Source organism: Martes martes, assembly GCF_963455335.1.
Source record: "Martes martes genome assembly, chromosome: 15".
NCBI lineage: Eukaryota > Metazoa > Chordata > Mammalia > Carnivora > Mustelidae > Martes > Martes martes.
The window spans coordinates 26,169,896-26,186,860 of NC_137903.1; the positions used below are offsets into that span (position 1 = coordinate 26,169,896).

At 54.2% G+C, this 16,965-nt stretch overlaps 1 protein-coding gene across 9 annotated transcripts in view; it reads left to right on the forward strand.

The window, feature by feature from the left end:
• The first annotated feature begins 1,049 nt into the window (after nucleotides 1-1,049).
• PLEKHA6 (pleckstrin homology domain containing A6) overlaps nucleotides 1,050-16,965 on the forward strand; it is a 55,192-nt gene continuing 39,276 nt past the window's right edge. For 5 of the 9 annotated variants that reach the window (XM_080824071.1, XM_080824072.1, XM_080824069.1 and 2 more), the window contains exons 1-3: nucleotides 1,281-1,328; nucleotides 14,369-14,449; nucleotides 15,133-15,247. In XM_080824071.1, the coding sequence (XP_080680197.1) occupies nucleotides 15,146-15,247 (102 nt within the window). In that variant the 5' untranslated portion in view covers nucleotides 1,281-1,328; nucleotides 14,369-14,449; nucleotides 15,133-15,145. Of the gene's footprint in view, nucleotides 1,190-1,230; nucleotides 1,329-14,368; nucleotides 14,450-15,132; nucleotides 15,248-16,965 lie in introns of those variants that run through there. The other 4 variants (XM_080824074.1, XM_080824075.1, XM_080824077.1 and 1 more) reach the window with 2 other exon arrangements.

The following is a 16,965-nucleotide window of genomic DNA, read 5'->3' on the forward strand; positions in this document are numbered from 1 at the left end:
ACCTGAAAAGAGAAGAGAGTATTACTGGTGGGTGTGCCCGGGGATGGCACCTGCATTCTCTTGTGTATCCTATAGATTTACAATCATGTTTTTAAAACCCTAATAGACTATACCTAAAGGCCTTCCACGTGGGAGATGTTCAATAACTATATTGGTTGAGTTCCTTATGTTCTCTCTACTGATAACTTTATGCTCTAGTAAGATGTTCTAATAAGCATCTGAAGGTTTTGAGACTACCTGGTTTCTTGCTCAAGCTAGAAAAATCCTGGCAAGGACTTCCTCTGAAAAGCCCTGAGCTGCTCATTTGCACATTATCTGCATAGATTTGCATGTGTCCTACATGTAGATACTTCCATGCTGGATTTAGATTTCCCCAAATCAGAAGCCTATTTTTAAAAGGGATAAAGAGGGGATTTGTCTCTACTCATTCCTGCCCACCTTTCATCTGTATCCTCTAAAGATGCAAAAAAAAAAAAAAAAAAAAAAAAAAAATTTCTGCTGCTCTGACCTGTGAAGAAGACCACTCGAGCCTGGCATCCTTAATGTAGGTCCAAGCAGCCCTCTGCTTGTCAAGGTGTTTCTTTTCTTGGTGTCTGTTCCAATTCCTGGTTTCACTCTCCAAACTCTTGAGTGAGGCAGGGAATTATGAAGGTAAAGAAATGCTCTAGCTAGCCAGCCAGGGGCTGAAATGCCCAGAAGCCTTCATGGATGGTGCCCTGTTACCTGGACAGAGAAGCCAGAGATGTGCGCACCTGCCAGAAAGGCCCTTCCTTTCACTTCCCATCTCAGGGCTTGGGATGCTAGGACTACCTTTGTTCTCCCTCCTCCAGGAGTAAATAAAAATATCATGCCCTCCCCCAGATCCCGGCTCCTCCATTGGCCTGCTAGGCAAATATTTCATAATGTGGGCTCATCCAATTGGGCACCATGCCAGAGCCAAGCGCCTCAGGTTGCCAGTGCGCTCCAATCAGGCGGGGCAGCCTGGGTGGGACTAGAGGGCTCGCGCTCGCTGCATGGGAGGCCGGCATTACTCAGGTGGATGGCATCGCCGTGGGAGTTACCGCTTTGCCCGGGGCTGGGAAGAGGGGCCAGGGCTGTCCATCAGCCAGCGGGAGGCAGCCCAGCTCCGAAGGGGTTAAGGCTGGTCGGCCTGTGTGGCTGTTAATGATTGCTACCCACCAGGGACCTGGTAAGTATTAAAGGAAACCTTTCCCCTATTCCTGAGTGTGAAAGGAGTCAGAGCAAGAGCGCTCGGAGAGGGACCTCGGAGAAGAGCCAGGGAGTGAGTGGTTATCTGTCGGCGGACTGTTTGGGTGGTTCTGGAACAGGTAAGGGACTCGATAACCCATTTCATCCGCTCCAGCAGGCTTTTGTTACAACGGGATACAAATTCTCAGCTTGGGGCCAGATTGCGGATCATGATGTTTATTAGAAGGAAATGCGGAGGGTTGGTTTTGTTCACGGGGGTGAACTACTTGGCACAGAAGCTGAAGATACAAACCTTTGTCTGTCCTGCCGCCGAGACAATGGTTTTGTGTGGCCACCCCGTGCACAAAGCTGGAGCGGCTGCCCTTCCTCCCTCTCTGAGCCATTGTCTCTGGAGAGGGGCTCGGGAGCTCTGGGAAGAAGCGCCTGGGCTTCCTGTGGGCTGATTTCCCGGGACCAGGCAGAGAGGGCCCAGCCTGAGAAGCTGGGATAGCTGTGGCTCGCCCTTCATCCTTTTTCCTTAGAGTTAGGTGTGGAGAGGGCCAAAGGAGGTTAGAACCAGTGGGAGGCAGTGCTGAGAGTTGGCAGTGGGGGGCAGTGGGGGCGGCTCTGAAGTCGTTGAGAGGACAAAGTTTGTCATTTGGGAGCCAGATGAATCCAGAAAAAGAGGACCAATTTTTTGGGCTCAGGTGTCTCTCATTCCCTTTCTCTCAACTTCCTGCTCAGGTCCTTCCCTCAGGTTCCAAAACATTAGTGCTCTTTGACCCAGGCACCTGCTGACAAGTCAGGAGCACATGGGGAATGTGCACCAGAGTTCTGGGTTTTCCTGGAGGGGCAGATGGACTTTTTGCCGCTGGTGGTGTGTGTGTGTGTGTGTATGTGTGTGGACTCACACGTGCACATGTGACAAAAAATGAAAGCCTGCTCTGTCTCCAAAGCAGAAACGTTGACGTGACCCCCACTTGGCCAGGAGCTCTTTTGTCCCCTGTCTCTTTCTTGGGAGGGGAAAAGTTTCCGTGATATAATAATGATGTTAGGTGGCCCTGGAGGGGTCTGTTGGACAGGAACAGAGCGCTCCCTGTGCCCGTCTGGGAGGCAGATTTGAGAGATAAGCAAACCCAGCCTCCTGGTGGCTTCCAGCGGGCGCTGCCTCTGGCTGGGCTGCCCACAGGCAAACAGAAACCAGGCCCAAACGTGGGAGGGGCCAGGCCCCAGACCCAGCAGGGCCAGAGCAAAAGCAGCCAAGTTTCTGGGCACGGGAGCCAAGAAAGGGGGGAAGTAGAAATGGGAGGAGCGGGCCACTTGTTGTGTTCTGCCCCGAACTGAGAGAGGGAGCCACGATGGGGCACTGGCCCTTTCTGTGCACGTGCTCACGTCGCCCACCAACCCATGGAGCAGCCGGAGCAGCCGGCGCCCCGTGGCGGGGGCCTTCCTGGGCGCGCGCCCTGCACAGGTGCCCCGCGCGCTCAGAGGGGCTTGCTTCAGTGCTTGGCTGGCTGTCGCCATCCTGACACTTAATTTTTGAACGAGGGGCCTGTGCATTTGTATTTTGCGTGGGGGGCTGGTGAATTCTGTAGGTTGTCCTCTCCCCAGGCCCAGCCAGGATTTGCAACAGCAGCAGAGCTGCTCACACTGCTCCAGCAGGTGTAGGCGGACTCACCTGTTACTCAGGTGTCACTTCCCAAGACGGGCTTCTGTCCTGGCCGGGACCAGCACAGCATCCTTCTCCCGCCCCTCCTCGAACTCCCCTCCATTCAGTTCTTCCTTGTGGCAGCTTCTTGCCTAGTGACTGCATGGCAGGGGGATAGGGGTGGGGACAGCAGTGTCCCTTACCTGACTCTCTCCTTCCTGTCTCCCTCTTCCCTTTCCTCTGCAGGCCCCCTCTTTCCTTTACCTGGGCTCTAGGCTGGGGTCTGGGCTTGGGAGGGCCTGTCCCCTTCCTCAGACACCTTATTCCCTTCTCTGGGCCTGGGAGATTAATGAATGTGCCCTGGCACCTGCTTCATGTGCTGTTTGCTTAGGAACAGACTGTTTCCCTGCAATTACCACGGGCTGCAGGTCTGGGTGGCGGGGTGGGGGTTGGGGAGGTGCAGGGGAAGGGAGACTCCCACGCCCGCTGTCCCTGGTGGCAGTCCCTCTAGCTTTCCACTGCATGCCGGCTCTTCCCCCGTTCTTCCTGCTCTAGACCAGAGGACCCTGCAGACACCCTCTTTTCTCTTCTTCCCACCGGCCTCTGCCAAGTTGGCCAATCCAGGAAGGAAAAGGAAGGCAGGGGAGGAACAGGTCCCCCTTCTTCCCCCCCTTTGCCACCTCCCCTCTCCCCATCAGCTGGAGCTGCTGGACAACCTTCCCCGAAAGGCATCCCCAAGCCCGCCCCCAATAGGGCTGTCAGTAACAATATTTTCAAAACTTGGAGGGGAGTCTTGATGCCTATGACTTAAAAATGATGGGTTACCCAAATTAATTTAGATGCGATTTTGAGATGTATCATTTGCTTTACAATGTTTTTAACTCTGTTGTTGGTGGCCGCGGATTCCCTTCTTCTTGGTTTAGCTGAGGGCTAGAAGGGCTCATGTGTCCCCTGAGGACCCTGAGCAGATATCAGCTGGTAGACCGACAAACGGGGTTGGAAGTAAATGTTTCAGAGGACCCAAAAATATTAGAGCTGGAAAACGGCTTATAGAACCTCTAAGCCCACGCTGTCTGATAGACTGTTCCACAGCAGTGGGACGCACTGTGACTGTCCTGTCTGATGTGGTCGCCCTGGCTGCCGTGACCATCGAGCCACCCAGTGAGACATGGCTAGCTGAGGAACTGAAATTTTACTTTTATTTCATTTCACGACTTAAAATGTAAATCGCCACCAATGACTAATGGTTACTGAATTGGATGGCACCGCTTTGGAATAACACTACTTGTTTTATGTGATTCCTTTATTTTATTAATAATTAAAAACTCAGCTATTTACTGAGCAGTTGTTATGTGCCAAGCATTTTCCTCTGTGCTTTAAATTTGTGCTCTTGTTTAACCCAGCGACTCTAGTATCAGTCCGTGTTACAGATGGGGAAACAGACCCAGAAAGGGAAAGTGACCGGTACTGGTCAGCCACAGAGACTCCGGACTCTCACACAACCACTCATACCCTTTTTCTTAAGGCTAATCCACACACTGTCCACTCTTTGTCTCTGCATGACCGCTGTCTTCAGTAAGTCCTTTCCCTTCCAGACCTCACGTTTCCTCCCTGGGATGGCAGATGGCTGTGGTTGCCCTCAGTCCACAGAGGGGGGGAATATGGCAATGATTTTCCCTAGGTCCAGCCATTTTCTGCCTGGTTCCACTGGCAGCCTCTGTTCCCAGGCTCCCTCTGGATCCTCCCTACAGCAGACAGCAATCTGGGGAGACTCCTCTGCTCTCGGAGCCCTTGGCAAGCTCATGTACTGGCAAGTTCCAGGCTCCTCAGTCTTGGTAGAAGGAAGTGTTCAGAATTTCCCACAATCCACCTGGGTCCCCCATGCTCATGAGTCCTAGTTTGGAGAGAGGAGCAGCTGAGCCCTCCCTGGGGGGCAGGGGCAGACTCAGCTCTCCACCCCACATCCTGGGGCAGCTGAGGGGAACACTAGAGCTTTGCTGCCATCCCACCTGCTTTACCCCACTCGCTCGCTCCCCTCCTCGCAGGGAGGAGCCTAGCAGTTGTCTAGGCTCCTGCTTTTCTGACCCCATTGATTTATTGCTCTCCTCTTCCCCAGACAAAGCCCCTGCTTCTTAGACTCTTATCAGAGTCCGCTGGCCTGTTGGGAGGGGGAGGGAGAGGAGGGACCACAGAGCAGATGGAACCTGCCTTCGCATCTCCTGCCTCCCCCCCCCCCCCCCCGCCCCCTGCAAGAGGGATTTGAGACTGGGCTCTCCTGCCTCTCTCACTCACCATCCAATATCCCAAAGCAGAATGGCACATGTCTGCTCTTCCCACTGTGGGGGGACCACGGGCCTGCTTCTGCAACCCCCGCAGCAGACAGCCTTTATGCTCCCACCGTGGGTCAGGTGTGGCCCCGGGCAGAGCAAGAGAGAAGCCCGGGCGGTAGACAGCCGATCCGCAACTCTGCACCCAGGCAGGTGTTGTTGGACTGACGTTTAGGGGTCCCAGACCTGTAGCCTATGGGGTTACGAGTGAGAGGGTTGGTGGCTTTCATCCCCATTCTCTTGCAGCCAGCCCACCGCCCCCCCACCCCGGGGGGAGCTGGCATCTACCCTCTGAATCATGCAGCTCTTTCCCTCTTTTTTCCTGGAGATGAGGAACTCAGGTTGGACAAATAGCAGGAACTTTGTCTTCTCTGTCCTGTCGCTGTAGCTGGGCGGACGACCTCCGCTTCCCTGACTTGGAAATGGGCCTTGCCTTCCTCCCTTCCTCCCGGTGAGGACCAGACCATGGGGGCGGGGCGGGGGGTGCCTTAATTTTTTCCCTTTGTTTCACACCCTTTTGTTCATCTGTGTTGTCTGCTACGGAAGGCATACTTATGTGCCTGGTTTCATTGTTACAAGGAGGAAGCTTAGGTGCTGAACTTGACCCTGGTGAATTGCCCGATTGGGAGCTGAGAAGGCATTCATAGTTTCTGGGGGTGTGGAAGGAGGCACATCAGCCTGGTTGCTTTGGTCTGTGAGCACTTGCTTTGTAAAGTTCTTTCCCTTGGGGTGGGCGGGGCGGGGTGGGGTGACACTGCTCTCTGTGGGACACCAGAACCAAATCTGCTGCGGTCAGGATGAAGAGAGTCCTTCCAGTGACCTTGCAGAGGCCCAGGAGCAGACAGCTGGGCCGCCTCAGCCTCTGAAGGGCACAAGTTTGGGATCCAGCTCGGAGCTGGAGGAAGGGGTAATTAGTTATTGCCCTGTCCCTGTCCCTCTTGGGACCCTCGCTGACTGTCAGGAGAAGGCCGCTTGGAGGCCAAGGGAGGAGACTCGGGCCTTCCCCTGCTCCCATCTAGCTTTGAGGACGGGAGGAGCGGGGAACCCGCCTCCATTTCCTTCCCCTCAGCAGGGAACAAAACCAAAGCCTGAGGGCCACGAAGGCAAGGCACCCCAGGGAACCGGCTTGCTCCAATTCTCCCTAGTTGGGTCAAGGTTTGAGGGGGAAAAGCACCTCTTGCCCAGCCCAGGATGACTTCTGGGCCCCAGAATCACAGATCTTGACACTTGCAAGGGCCACTGGTGCTCTTGACAGTTAAGTGATGTCCGTGCCAGGAATGATATTTGTCAACCAGAAAGGACACAGGCCTGGCCCACCTGGAGGGTGCTGGGGCATCTCCAGATGTCCATGATGTAGGCAGCCCTGGGCGCTGGTCAGGGAGGTGGGGAGGAGGGCACCCTCCCGAGGCCTGGCACAATAGCTCTTCACTGACCAATAAGGCGGAATTTCAACATTTTAATAACCAGCATGGTTGGGCCGAATACCTGTCCTGGTTATCTTCATTTTTCAGAAGGCAAAGGGAATTCCATAAAGTAAAATAGTTTGAAGACAAGCTAATCCAGGCTGGGGTACGAGATCAGCGTGACGAGTCCCCGTGAAGTTCCCCTGATAGTCACCATCCCCCCTCACTCCCCCACACGGACACACACACTATGAACTCTGACCCACACTTAAGACTACACAACCTGCTGACCCTGCCGTCTGAGGCTACTTTCCAGGCCCAGGGCAGGGGCCAGGGGATGATAACAGGGAGAGACCAGGGAAGGACATGGTGGGGGGTAGAAACCCAGGTCTGGCCCCTGGATTTGTGATTTCCATCCCTTGGCTACTGAACCAGTTCCTTGGCTTTCTGTCTGAGGTAGGGGCCAAGCTCTGGGTGAACATCCCCCAGCATTCCATAACTGACCAGAGAAGGTAAAGAAAATGACTTTGGGCCCTCTGGGGTGGCGCTGGGGGTTGTGAGGATAGGCAGAGTGAAGCAGGAAAGAGGGAGACACGAGTCTTACCTCCTGGACACTCAGCCCAGTGGCCTAGCATTTTAGGACATCCCAAGCTTGCTTGGAGGAGGACACCCTATTCTTGACTTTTCGGGAATTATTGTGGCATGGGAGGGGGGAGGGTGCAGGGGTGGAGAGGAGAGAAGTAGTGTGAGGCTGGCAGCTGGGTCCCCAGAGTGTGCACAGCTGGTACTTCGCCCTGTAGGCAGCACAGGGAAAAGAGACAGTGCGGCGTGGAGGGGCTCCTTCCCACCTGCAGAAACCGAGAAGTGCATACCAGGGCCTGACCTCTTTTGGCCTCTTCTCTGTGTGGCAGCAATAGGCAGGAGGACTGAGGAACTCTGGTGGGGAGATGTTGGCTAGGGCAGTGAATTCTTCCCTGGGAATGACCAGGAGCGCTCCCAGAATCAGGCACACCGGCACCCCCGAAACGTAAGCCGTAAGCATAAGCCGAGCTGGTTCTCGTTGGGACAGAATCCTGGAGCAGATAAAGCTCCCTGAAAATAATGACGAAGGGCGCCTAGGTGGCTCAGTCATTAAGGCTTCAGCTCAGGTCACAATCCCAGAGCCCCTGCCCTGCATGGGGCTCCCTGCTGGGGTGGGGAGGGGGAGCCTGTTTCTCCCTCCCCGCTCCCCCTGCTTCTCTTTCTCCCGCTCCCCCTGCTTGTGTTCCTTCTCTCGCTGTGTTTCTCTCTCAAATAAATAAATAAAATCTTTAAAAAAAAGAAAATAATGATGAGGTCCAGAAGGGGAGGTGGGGAGCAGGAGCCAAACCCCTTCCCCTCCTCCATCAGCAGCAGCCGTCCCTGGAGTGTGGATAGTCTCGCTTGGAATCTGCTAGCTGAGGGGAGAAGGAGGTGGGAGGGATGGGCCGCAGGCAGCCCTCCTTCCCGCTCACCCCGAACCCTCTCTCCCTGTAATGAGGTGTGATTCCAGAAGCCAGAGTGCTCTCAGGATGGGGAAGCCTCGCCAGGACTAATTCTCTGTCAGCAGATTCTCAGGAGCTATGGAAATGAAGCAGCATGGTGTGGGCTGATAACCAGGAGGGGCCCAGAGTCTGGAAGGAGTCGAGCATATTTTTCTAGTTGTTCAACACTGATCACGGTGGGAGCACTGGGTGTCCAGCCTGGGCGCGTGGGTGTGTGTGTGCGTGCGTGTGCCTGCAAGGGGTCGTGAAGACTCGGGCTGAACGTGCTCCTTTTGTGTTTTTTTTTTTGTTTGTTTTGAATTGGGGGCTTTTGACTGCATTGTGCCAGGGAGCCCTCCAGAAAGAGGCTGCTTCTTGGGGGAGTGTGTTTGGAGACAAACCAGCACTTGGTTTTCTCTGTGGTGAGGCTGTCGCTAGGACTTGGAGGCTGAGAGTGTCTCTGGAAGGAGGAAAGCTTTAACTAGATGGAGAGATGGGTGTTTGCAAAGTGAAGAAGATTGGCCTCTGTTCTTTGTAATATGCTGGTGTTGGCACTTCAGGAATGCTGGCCCCCTGCGTGCACAATGCCCTGCCTTCCATACACCACCCTTAGGCTTGAGAGGGTGTGGTTGTCATTTTCTAGCTCTGGCACCTGGGATACATCTTGATTTGTTTTTAAGCAAAATAGTCATAGGCATTATCTCTTATGCATAAAACATTTCACATTTTGAAAGTTTATAGCTCGGGGGGCGCCTGGGTGGCTCAGTGGGTTAAAGCCTCTGCCTTCGGCTCAGGTCATAATCTCAGGGTCCTGGGATGGAGTCCCGCATCGGGCTCTCTGCTCAGCAGGGAGCCTGCTTCCCTTCCTCTCTCTCTGCCTTCCTCTCTGCCTACTTGTGATCTCTGTCAAATAAATAAAATCTTTAAAAAAAAAAAAGGAAATTTACAGCTATTTTTTCATAGAATTAGAAGGTATCTCATTTGTGCATGAGAAAATGAAGAACCAAAGAAGTCAGGTCACACTGCTAATTCATGCTGGTCTTGGACTGAAAATCTGGTCTTGCCAAATTCTCTTTTCACTGATGGCACCGCCCTTGGGGCCACCTTTGTAGGTCCAGCGGACACAGTGACCACATGGTCCCCCATCACAGAATCTCCTTTACTGCTTGAGATGCTCCCCCTCTTTGGGTGGAATTCAGGAGGTCCTTTTGGAGACGAATTTGTAATCATTTGTCCCCGAGAAATGGAGACCTTTGACATTCCCCAGGCAGAAAAGGAAATGGAGGAAGAGAGGAAAAAAGGAAGAGAGAAAAGAAACTAGTTATCAAGCCTTGTTTTCCTTTCTTAACTATTGTGTGCCTGGTAAGTTCTTCCTGATGTCTAACCTAAAGAGGAAACCTATCATTCTGTGCGGTTTAGTGGTGAAGGAAAAGAAACCCAGCTAGGCATTCTGTGGGCTCGAACCCTGAGGGATTCCGAGCACTCACCAAGCTGGAGAAGCCCCTGAGCCTTCCTTCCCATCCCCTTGTGCTAGCTTCATTGGGCACCGGAGAAGTAATTTAACTTACAACTTAAGCAAAGCCTGTGGGAGGCCCCTGAGCTGGGCTTGAAGAGAAAGGGGATATAGTTGCCTTCTAGAGGAAGAAAACTCATTTTCCCAATGCACCCCCACCCCCTCCTCCTGTGCAGATGAGCTTAATTTTCTTCGCCTCCTAATGAAGATGGGATCAAAGCCAAGCTATATATTCAAGGGGGAGCCAGCAGGGGAGCTGAGTGAGGGGGCGAGGCCGGCAGAAACAGAGCTTCTCTCATGGAGAGGAAGTAATTAATTTTAAGAGAGAGCCGAGATGGGGAAGCTCTTGGTAATAGAGTGTCGAACTCTAAATGCAGGTGGCTAAAAATGAAGTCAGAGCATGGAGAGTTTCTTTCGTTTGTTCATTCATTCACTCCTTGATTCAACAAATATTTATCTGGCACCTACCGCGTGCAGGCAGAGGGCTCAGATCCCCAGAACCACAGCAGGACTCAGGTAATTGGCCCGGGATGGGGAGAGGTGGGATCTGGCAACCGAAGCCTCTTGTCACCATTTGCAAAAGTACCATGAAATAGTTGAATGTGTATACTGTTTGGATTTAAGATTCGTTGCTTAAGTATCAGGAGCTGATGACCCCAAGCTACGTCCAACCAGCTTGTCGCATCACGGGTTCAGTAATAATGCTGTCCATTTGCTTATCCGTTCACTGATTGCACCGTTCTCTGACTGAGTTCTGACCTCAATCCAAAAAATTAGATTAGCCCTTCCCTTTCAGTGTCTGTTGTGGCATAACAACGGACACTGATGACACCAGACTGCTTCGGTGCAGCTGTAAAGAACCACGTTGGTCAGAGAGGATTCTGTCATCAGGAGACAGAAATGGAATGATACAGAAAGCCGGAGGGACTGAAATTTGATATCAAAAGAGCACATCTCGGCGGCAGAAGGTAACAGTGGGTCTGGAGCCTCCCTTGCTAGAACCCTTATGAGAGCCAGGACACAGAATGAGATTGATCGCAGAGTGAGCTGGCCTGGAGGCAGGGGGCTGGAAGAGATGACCTTCAGAAGACCCTTGTAGTCCAAGGGCCCCGAGACACGGAGGGCATTAGGAAAAGGGGATATCTGACCGTCTTCAGCCACGGGAGAGTTCGGGGAACTTCACGGCAATGCAAACCTCCTTGCCTCTGAGCAGATCTGACAGTCGCCAGCTGGGATTTATCATATGGCATCTGGGAAGATTTTCAGAAGTAAACACATGGTGACCCCCTCCGAGCCCTGTGTGCCGCCCTCTTCCTCACAAGCTTCTGGAGGACGCTTCCCTTCAAGTTCACCCGAGCAGAGGAGCCAGGACCTTGCCACGAGCTCGGGCTGCACGACACCCACGCCCATGGGCTCCACGCGCCCCTCAGCCAGACCTCAGGTGGAGGGCCCACCAGCTGGGGCTGGGTCTTAAGGGAGCGTGCTGGGGACGCCGCCCAGAAGCCCCGTTCCCTGTGGCCCGGCTGCGCAGAAGTCTGGGCAGGCTAGGAGGCGTGGGGAAAGTTCATCTCAGCTTCCAGGCAGCGGCGACAAGGGCAGCACGAGTCTGGAGCCTCCCTGGACCCTTGTGCCCCCAGGATCGGAAGGGTCTCTGAGAAGCACGCGGATTGCAGCCCGGGGCACGGTGTTCTGGGCTGGGGGATCGGGAGGCAGGGAAGACTGCCTTCCTGCAGGTCGGGCTGGCGTGAGTGTCTGCTGTGCAGATGGGAACGCAGCCCCGGACCGCTCCGCCCGCCCAGCTACTCTGTGTCCTTAGCTCGGCGGGGTCGGACTACCTAGAAGTTGCACACCTGCTCAGCGCACGCCTGTCTCTCCGGTTCAGCATTTTCTCCCTGGGGACCTGAGCCGGGAGGATATCATCCCTGCTCTCTTATTCTACCTCCAGCACTCAGACGACAGCCTTTGGGCTGGATGCTAGGAAGCCACAGCCACCACCCCACCCTGCCCTGGGCATCTGGGCACCCCCTGCACCCCCCGGCGAGAGCCTCTCCCCCTTCCCCAGCCCCGGAGCCTGCTGCGTGCCCTGAGCTTGGCCCTGGGGACCGGAGGACTTACTTCTCAGAGGGATGGTAAGAGCAGGGTGGCTGGCAGGTCCTCTGAGGCTGCCGAACAGGGAACAGAGCTGCCAAAAGGATGTTGAAGTTTCGGGCTGATCGACGGGTCAGGTAGGGAGCTCTTCTGTGGATGGTGAGCCGAGCTCGGTGAGCAGGTGCTTTGGCAGCTCGTTGGGTTGGGGGGCTTCGAAGGGAAGGCCCCGCCAGACTTGACCTGGAGAAGGAAGAGGAGTTAGGTCAGTGGCTGCTGCATTGCAGTGCTTGTGAAGGGGAAGCTATTTTGAAATTGGTAGCGCCGGGATGGAGAGAGGACGTCATTCGTAGGGGTTGCTGGGTAGGAGAGTCTGGGGCAGGGAGAAATTCACTGTACCTTGAGAGACCTGTGCCAGCTGACAGCAGGCTGTGTGTGTGCTTCTGTGTGTGTATGTATGTGTGTGTGTGTCTGTCTGTCTATACCAGTGCCTGCGGGGAAGGTTCCAGCAGTTAGCGCAGGGAGCATGTAGAGCAGAAGGGGCGGGGGGTGGTGGTGGACGTGGGAGGTGGCGAGCAGGCGCGGTATGCCACTGGGAAAAAGCAGAGATGTTGGCACCTGGAGGACCTTGTTTTCACAGACTGCACACCCGCCCCCCCACCCGATGGGGGAGAGCCAGGGACGGGGGTGACTAGAAACAGCTACCCTTCCTTGCAAAGATCCCCTGCAGTTAAGTTGAGGAGAGTATCCCTGTTGGAGGGAGGAGGGACTAAGTTGGAGAAGAGGGGGGGAGCAGGTGAGAAACGTGTTGGAGTTCCAGCCCATGCCTGGCGGACACTGGCCAGATTTAGGGTCCAGGCCAGCAAGTCCGAGCTGCCAAACCCAGATTCCCATATAGACTGTGACCACTGCCCATGGGGCTTGTATCTGCCACAGACCTTTGTCGTCGTTGTTGTTTTTAAAGATTTTGTTTTTATTTATTTGGCAGAGATCAGAGGTAGGCAGAGAGGGGGGAGGGGTGGGAAACAGGCTCCCTGCTAAGCAGAGAGCCTGATGCAGGGCTCGATCCCAGGACCCTGGGACCATGACCTGGGCTTAAGGCAGAGGCTTTAATCCACTGAGCCACCCTGGCGCTCCTGCCACAGGCCTTTGGATCTGATCTGAACAGGGCTGGTTTGGAAACTGAAAAAACACCCTTTGATGTTATCATTCGCTTCAACAGACAGCACCGGGAGTGGGATTCTTGGACTACTGGGCGGGGGAGGGGTTGCAACAAAATGTTACTTCACTCAAGGAGCTGAAGGGACGGAGCCAGGATGTCTTTCCTCCTGCCCCTGGCCAAGCAGCCCCGGGTCTTCATTGTAGGGGTGCCCTCGTGGCCTGGTGTTAGGGCCCCCCAGCTTGACATGGCCTCAGCATGCTCTGTCGAGGTGCCTGCTTCTTGAGGTGGACTGAACCTGTCCTGGGCTCTCACAGCATCTCTCAAGAGGGATGGGTGAAGAGGACCTTAAAATTCATCCAGCCCCTCCACTGGCTAGATGCTTGCAATCTGGAACATTCTTGCCAAGTGGTCCCCTGCTTGCAGAATCCATCTCAAATGGCTGCCATGTGTGGCTTAGCCCATGGCACCAGCCCCCCTTCCAAGTTCTATCTAATACCCTTCCTCCCCTGTCCTCCCCAAGAGTTGCCAGGAAGCTAGGCTGACACTCGGCCAGCCGGAGAGCCACGGCAGGCCTTCCCAAAGGAGCGTCCACGGCTCTGCTCCCTGTCCGCGTCTGCACAGACCCTGCTTCCTGGCAGGCTGTCCTCCCCGCACCCTGCCCCACAGCCAGGCCCCAGCAGCCCTTAATTGGGTCTGACTGTTGAGCCGGCACTCACCTCCGTGCCTGCCAGCCCTGACGTCTCAGCAGCATCTCAGCCCCTGAGACGCAGAAACCCTCGACTCCAAGTGTGAGTGGGTCCCTGCCCAAGCCCAGGAATGGAGTTTCCAGGTCTCTGGCTTCACCTGAAGAAAGAGATGGTACATAAAACAGGAGCAGAAGGAGTCCAAGGTCACAAGAAAATTCTTCTTTTTTTTTTTTTTTTAAAGATTTTATTTATTTATTTGACACACAGAGAGAGAGACAGGGAGAGAGGGAACACAAGCAGGGGGAGTAGGAGAGGGAGAAGCAGGCTTCCCGCTGAGCAGGAAGCCTGATGCGGGGGCTCAATCCCAGGACCCTGAGATCACGACCTGAGCCAAAGGCAGAGGCTTAAGGACTGAGCCGTCCAGGTACCCCTCACGGGAGAATTCTTTCAGCAAATAATGAGTGAGCAATTTTTATGTGGAGCACTGGCTGGAGCTGTTCTGGGAGAGAACCTGCTGCACGGGGACGTCTTGGCTGACGGAGGTCCCCGCCCCCACCCACGTACACACTCCCAGGGTCACCACTGAGGAGGTTAACTGGGGCTTATTCGGGGGTCTCTATCAGTAGTTAGCACTGACTAGTGAAAGGGGTCTCCCCACTCCCACCTCACTGCAGCTGCTTTTTCTACCGCCCAGCCCTCCATCCTCCCTTGCCCAGACCCCACAGAGGACAGAGAGGCCATCTCCTACATGGTCACCCCCTCCCTGTCACTGCCCAGGGCTGGCCCACCCTTTAGTTAGTGTCTCTGGCTTCTCCATCTTTAACAGGACTTCTGTCTGTTCTTTGCCTCCACAGCCACAATGAAAGACGGAACACGTTTCTACACCCAGTGACTGGCCAGGCCCCAGAAGAAAACAAAAAATTTAACTTGAAAACGTATGTCTGCCCCTCTGCTGGCTGCTTGACCTTCCCATCCCGCTTGCCCCCCAACCCCCACACTTTGCAGCTGAGAAGGGGAAGGGAGGGGGTGGAGAGCAGAGGGACTTAGGGTCTCTAACCACAGTCCTGAGGAAGGGAGCTTCTGAGGGCCTTCAGGCTTGATGCCCTCACCCCCTTTCCCAGCATCTCCCAGATCTCAGGCTGGTGCCTCCCACAGGTGGTGCTGGAGGAGCGAGACAGGTCTGAGGTGGGCCTGTCACCCAGGGGCCTCTGAGGGAAGTGCTGTGGGAAGCTGATAGACCCTGAGAGCCAAATGCAAATTCCTCTCTCTGTGGATCTTGGCTCAGCCCGTGAAAGAAAAAAAAAAAAAAAAAAAAAAAAGATAATTAAATGACTCCTATAGCCCGCTGCGCCATTATGTCTTTTCAATTAGAAGGAAAAGGAAAAAAAAAAAAAGAAGGAAAAGGAGTTCCAGAATCCCAAGGTCTAGGTTTTTAAGACAAATTGACAGGGAAGAAAGAGGAAAGTCTTCAAGATTACTGGCATGTGGCCTCCGAAGAGCAGAGGGAGCAGCTGAGGTGACCTCATGGGTGGCGGGGTGGGGAATCCGGATGGAGCCTCTGCGCTCTTCACGGGTTTTGACGAGTCTCTTTCTTCTCCTTCGGTCAACGTGAAATCAGATCGGCCTTGGACATGTCCAATAAAGCAGGTGGAAAACGCCCGGCTATCACCAACAGTGACGTATCCAAGCACAACATGGTGTCCGAGGTCCCCCCCGAGCGGCCCAGCATCCGGGTAAGTCTAGCTCCCAAGGCCAGGTGTCAGGCAGGAGTCCTAGGAAACATTAGAGCCCGTCCAGCTGTCTCCACAGGCTCCCCAGAGCAGGCGAGGTGATGCGAGAGGAGTGGAGAGTGGGAAGGAAGAGGGGTCCTACCAGCACCTTGCAGAAGACCCAGCTCTAGACCGGGGCCTCTCAACCTTGGCACCATCAGCATTTGGAGCCAAAGAGTTCTCTGTGGTGTGGAACTGTCCTCTCACTGTAGGATGTCGAGCAGTATCCTCGGCCCTGGCCCACCAGATGCCAGTAGCACTCGGCCTGTGACAACCGGTGTCCCCAGACATTGTTCAGTGTCCCTTGTGAGACAAAACCACCCCCTCCCCTGCCCATGGAGAACCGCTGATGTAGCAAAAGAGGAATGATTCATAAAGGATATGGCTTGAGAGCTCGGAAAGAAACAAGCGCTTCAGGAGGAAGAGGTAATCCAGAAAAGAATGTGGTGAAGGGGTCAGTAAGATAAGGGCTGAATATGTCCCCGAGGTTTAGCGCTGGAGACCTTGACCAGTGGTCGGATGAGGGCAGAAGGCAGCCGGAGGGGCTATAGAGGCGATGGGAGGGGAGTCAGAGAGACAATGAGGAGCAGAGACTAGTCTTCTAAGAAACTAGACAGCAAGTAGGGGTTTGGTCATACAACGGAGCGTTCTCCAAAAGTTAAATCGTACGAGCGCTGTAGGTATGAACAAGGATAAATCTTGAATATGTACTGTTGAGTAAGAAGCAGGTTGCAGAATATGAAAGATGCGCTACCATTTATGGGAAACGGCCTTCACGAGCGCACCAGCACATATGGACAGGTAAATTGGTGGTAGAGCGTGTAACCACGGATCGGCAGACTCATTCTGGGTCAGCGGTTGCCTCTAGGAAGGAAGGAAATGAGGTTGAGGAGTGGCTCAAAGGGAGTTTCAGCTCTATTTGCCATGTTTTATCAAAGGAAATAAAACCCAACACCTGGTGGTAATTCATTCCCTACTTTTCTGAAATATTTGAAATATTGAAAAATATCCATTTGTAAAGAAACTTGATTGTTGGGGGAGATGAGGGGCAGGGGATCGAAGCTAGAAGACACACAAGATGGCAGGAGGTCTTCTTGGTCATTTTGTTTTGTTTCAAGATGTGCGAGCTGGAGGGGAATGGCCCAGTAGACAGGTTTAGGAGGAAGTGGACAGCTGTGCATCTCATCTCCATGGAGACAGGAGAAGTCTGACGCAGAGGTGCTGTTAGCCCGCACAGGGAAGGGGCCCTCCTCCTGAGCTGCAGAGGAAAGGTCCGTGAAGCTAGGAAGTGTGGGTCGAGGAAGTTAAAGACATTCCCATCTGATACCTTCAGCTTCTACGGGGAAGTAGGAGGCAGGGTTTTCTGCAGAGGGGAGTGGGGTGGGTGGAGAGGCACTCGGACTTGAGAATATGCCCAGGGTTTGGAGAACAGGAGCAGAGGTCAACACGGGGCATGTGAAAGGTTGCGTGATGGTGTTGAAGGGTCATCTGAGGTCATAGACTTGACAGTGAGTGGCTGTAGTCCACAGATGTGTGTGGTTTTCCTCCCAGCCTGGCTGGGGAAGCAGGGAAGGCCGCTGGTTGGATTAGCCTAAGGTGGAGGGTTGCTGGGAGGCTGTGGCTAAAAGATAAGGAGGCGAGGGCCTGGAGGGGTTGGCAGGAGAATGGCAGAAGGGGCGAGC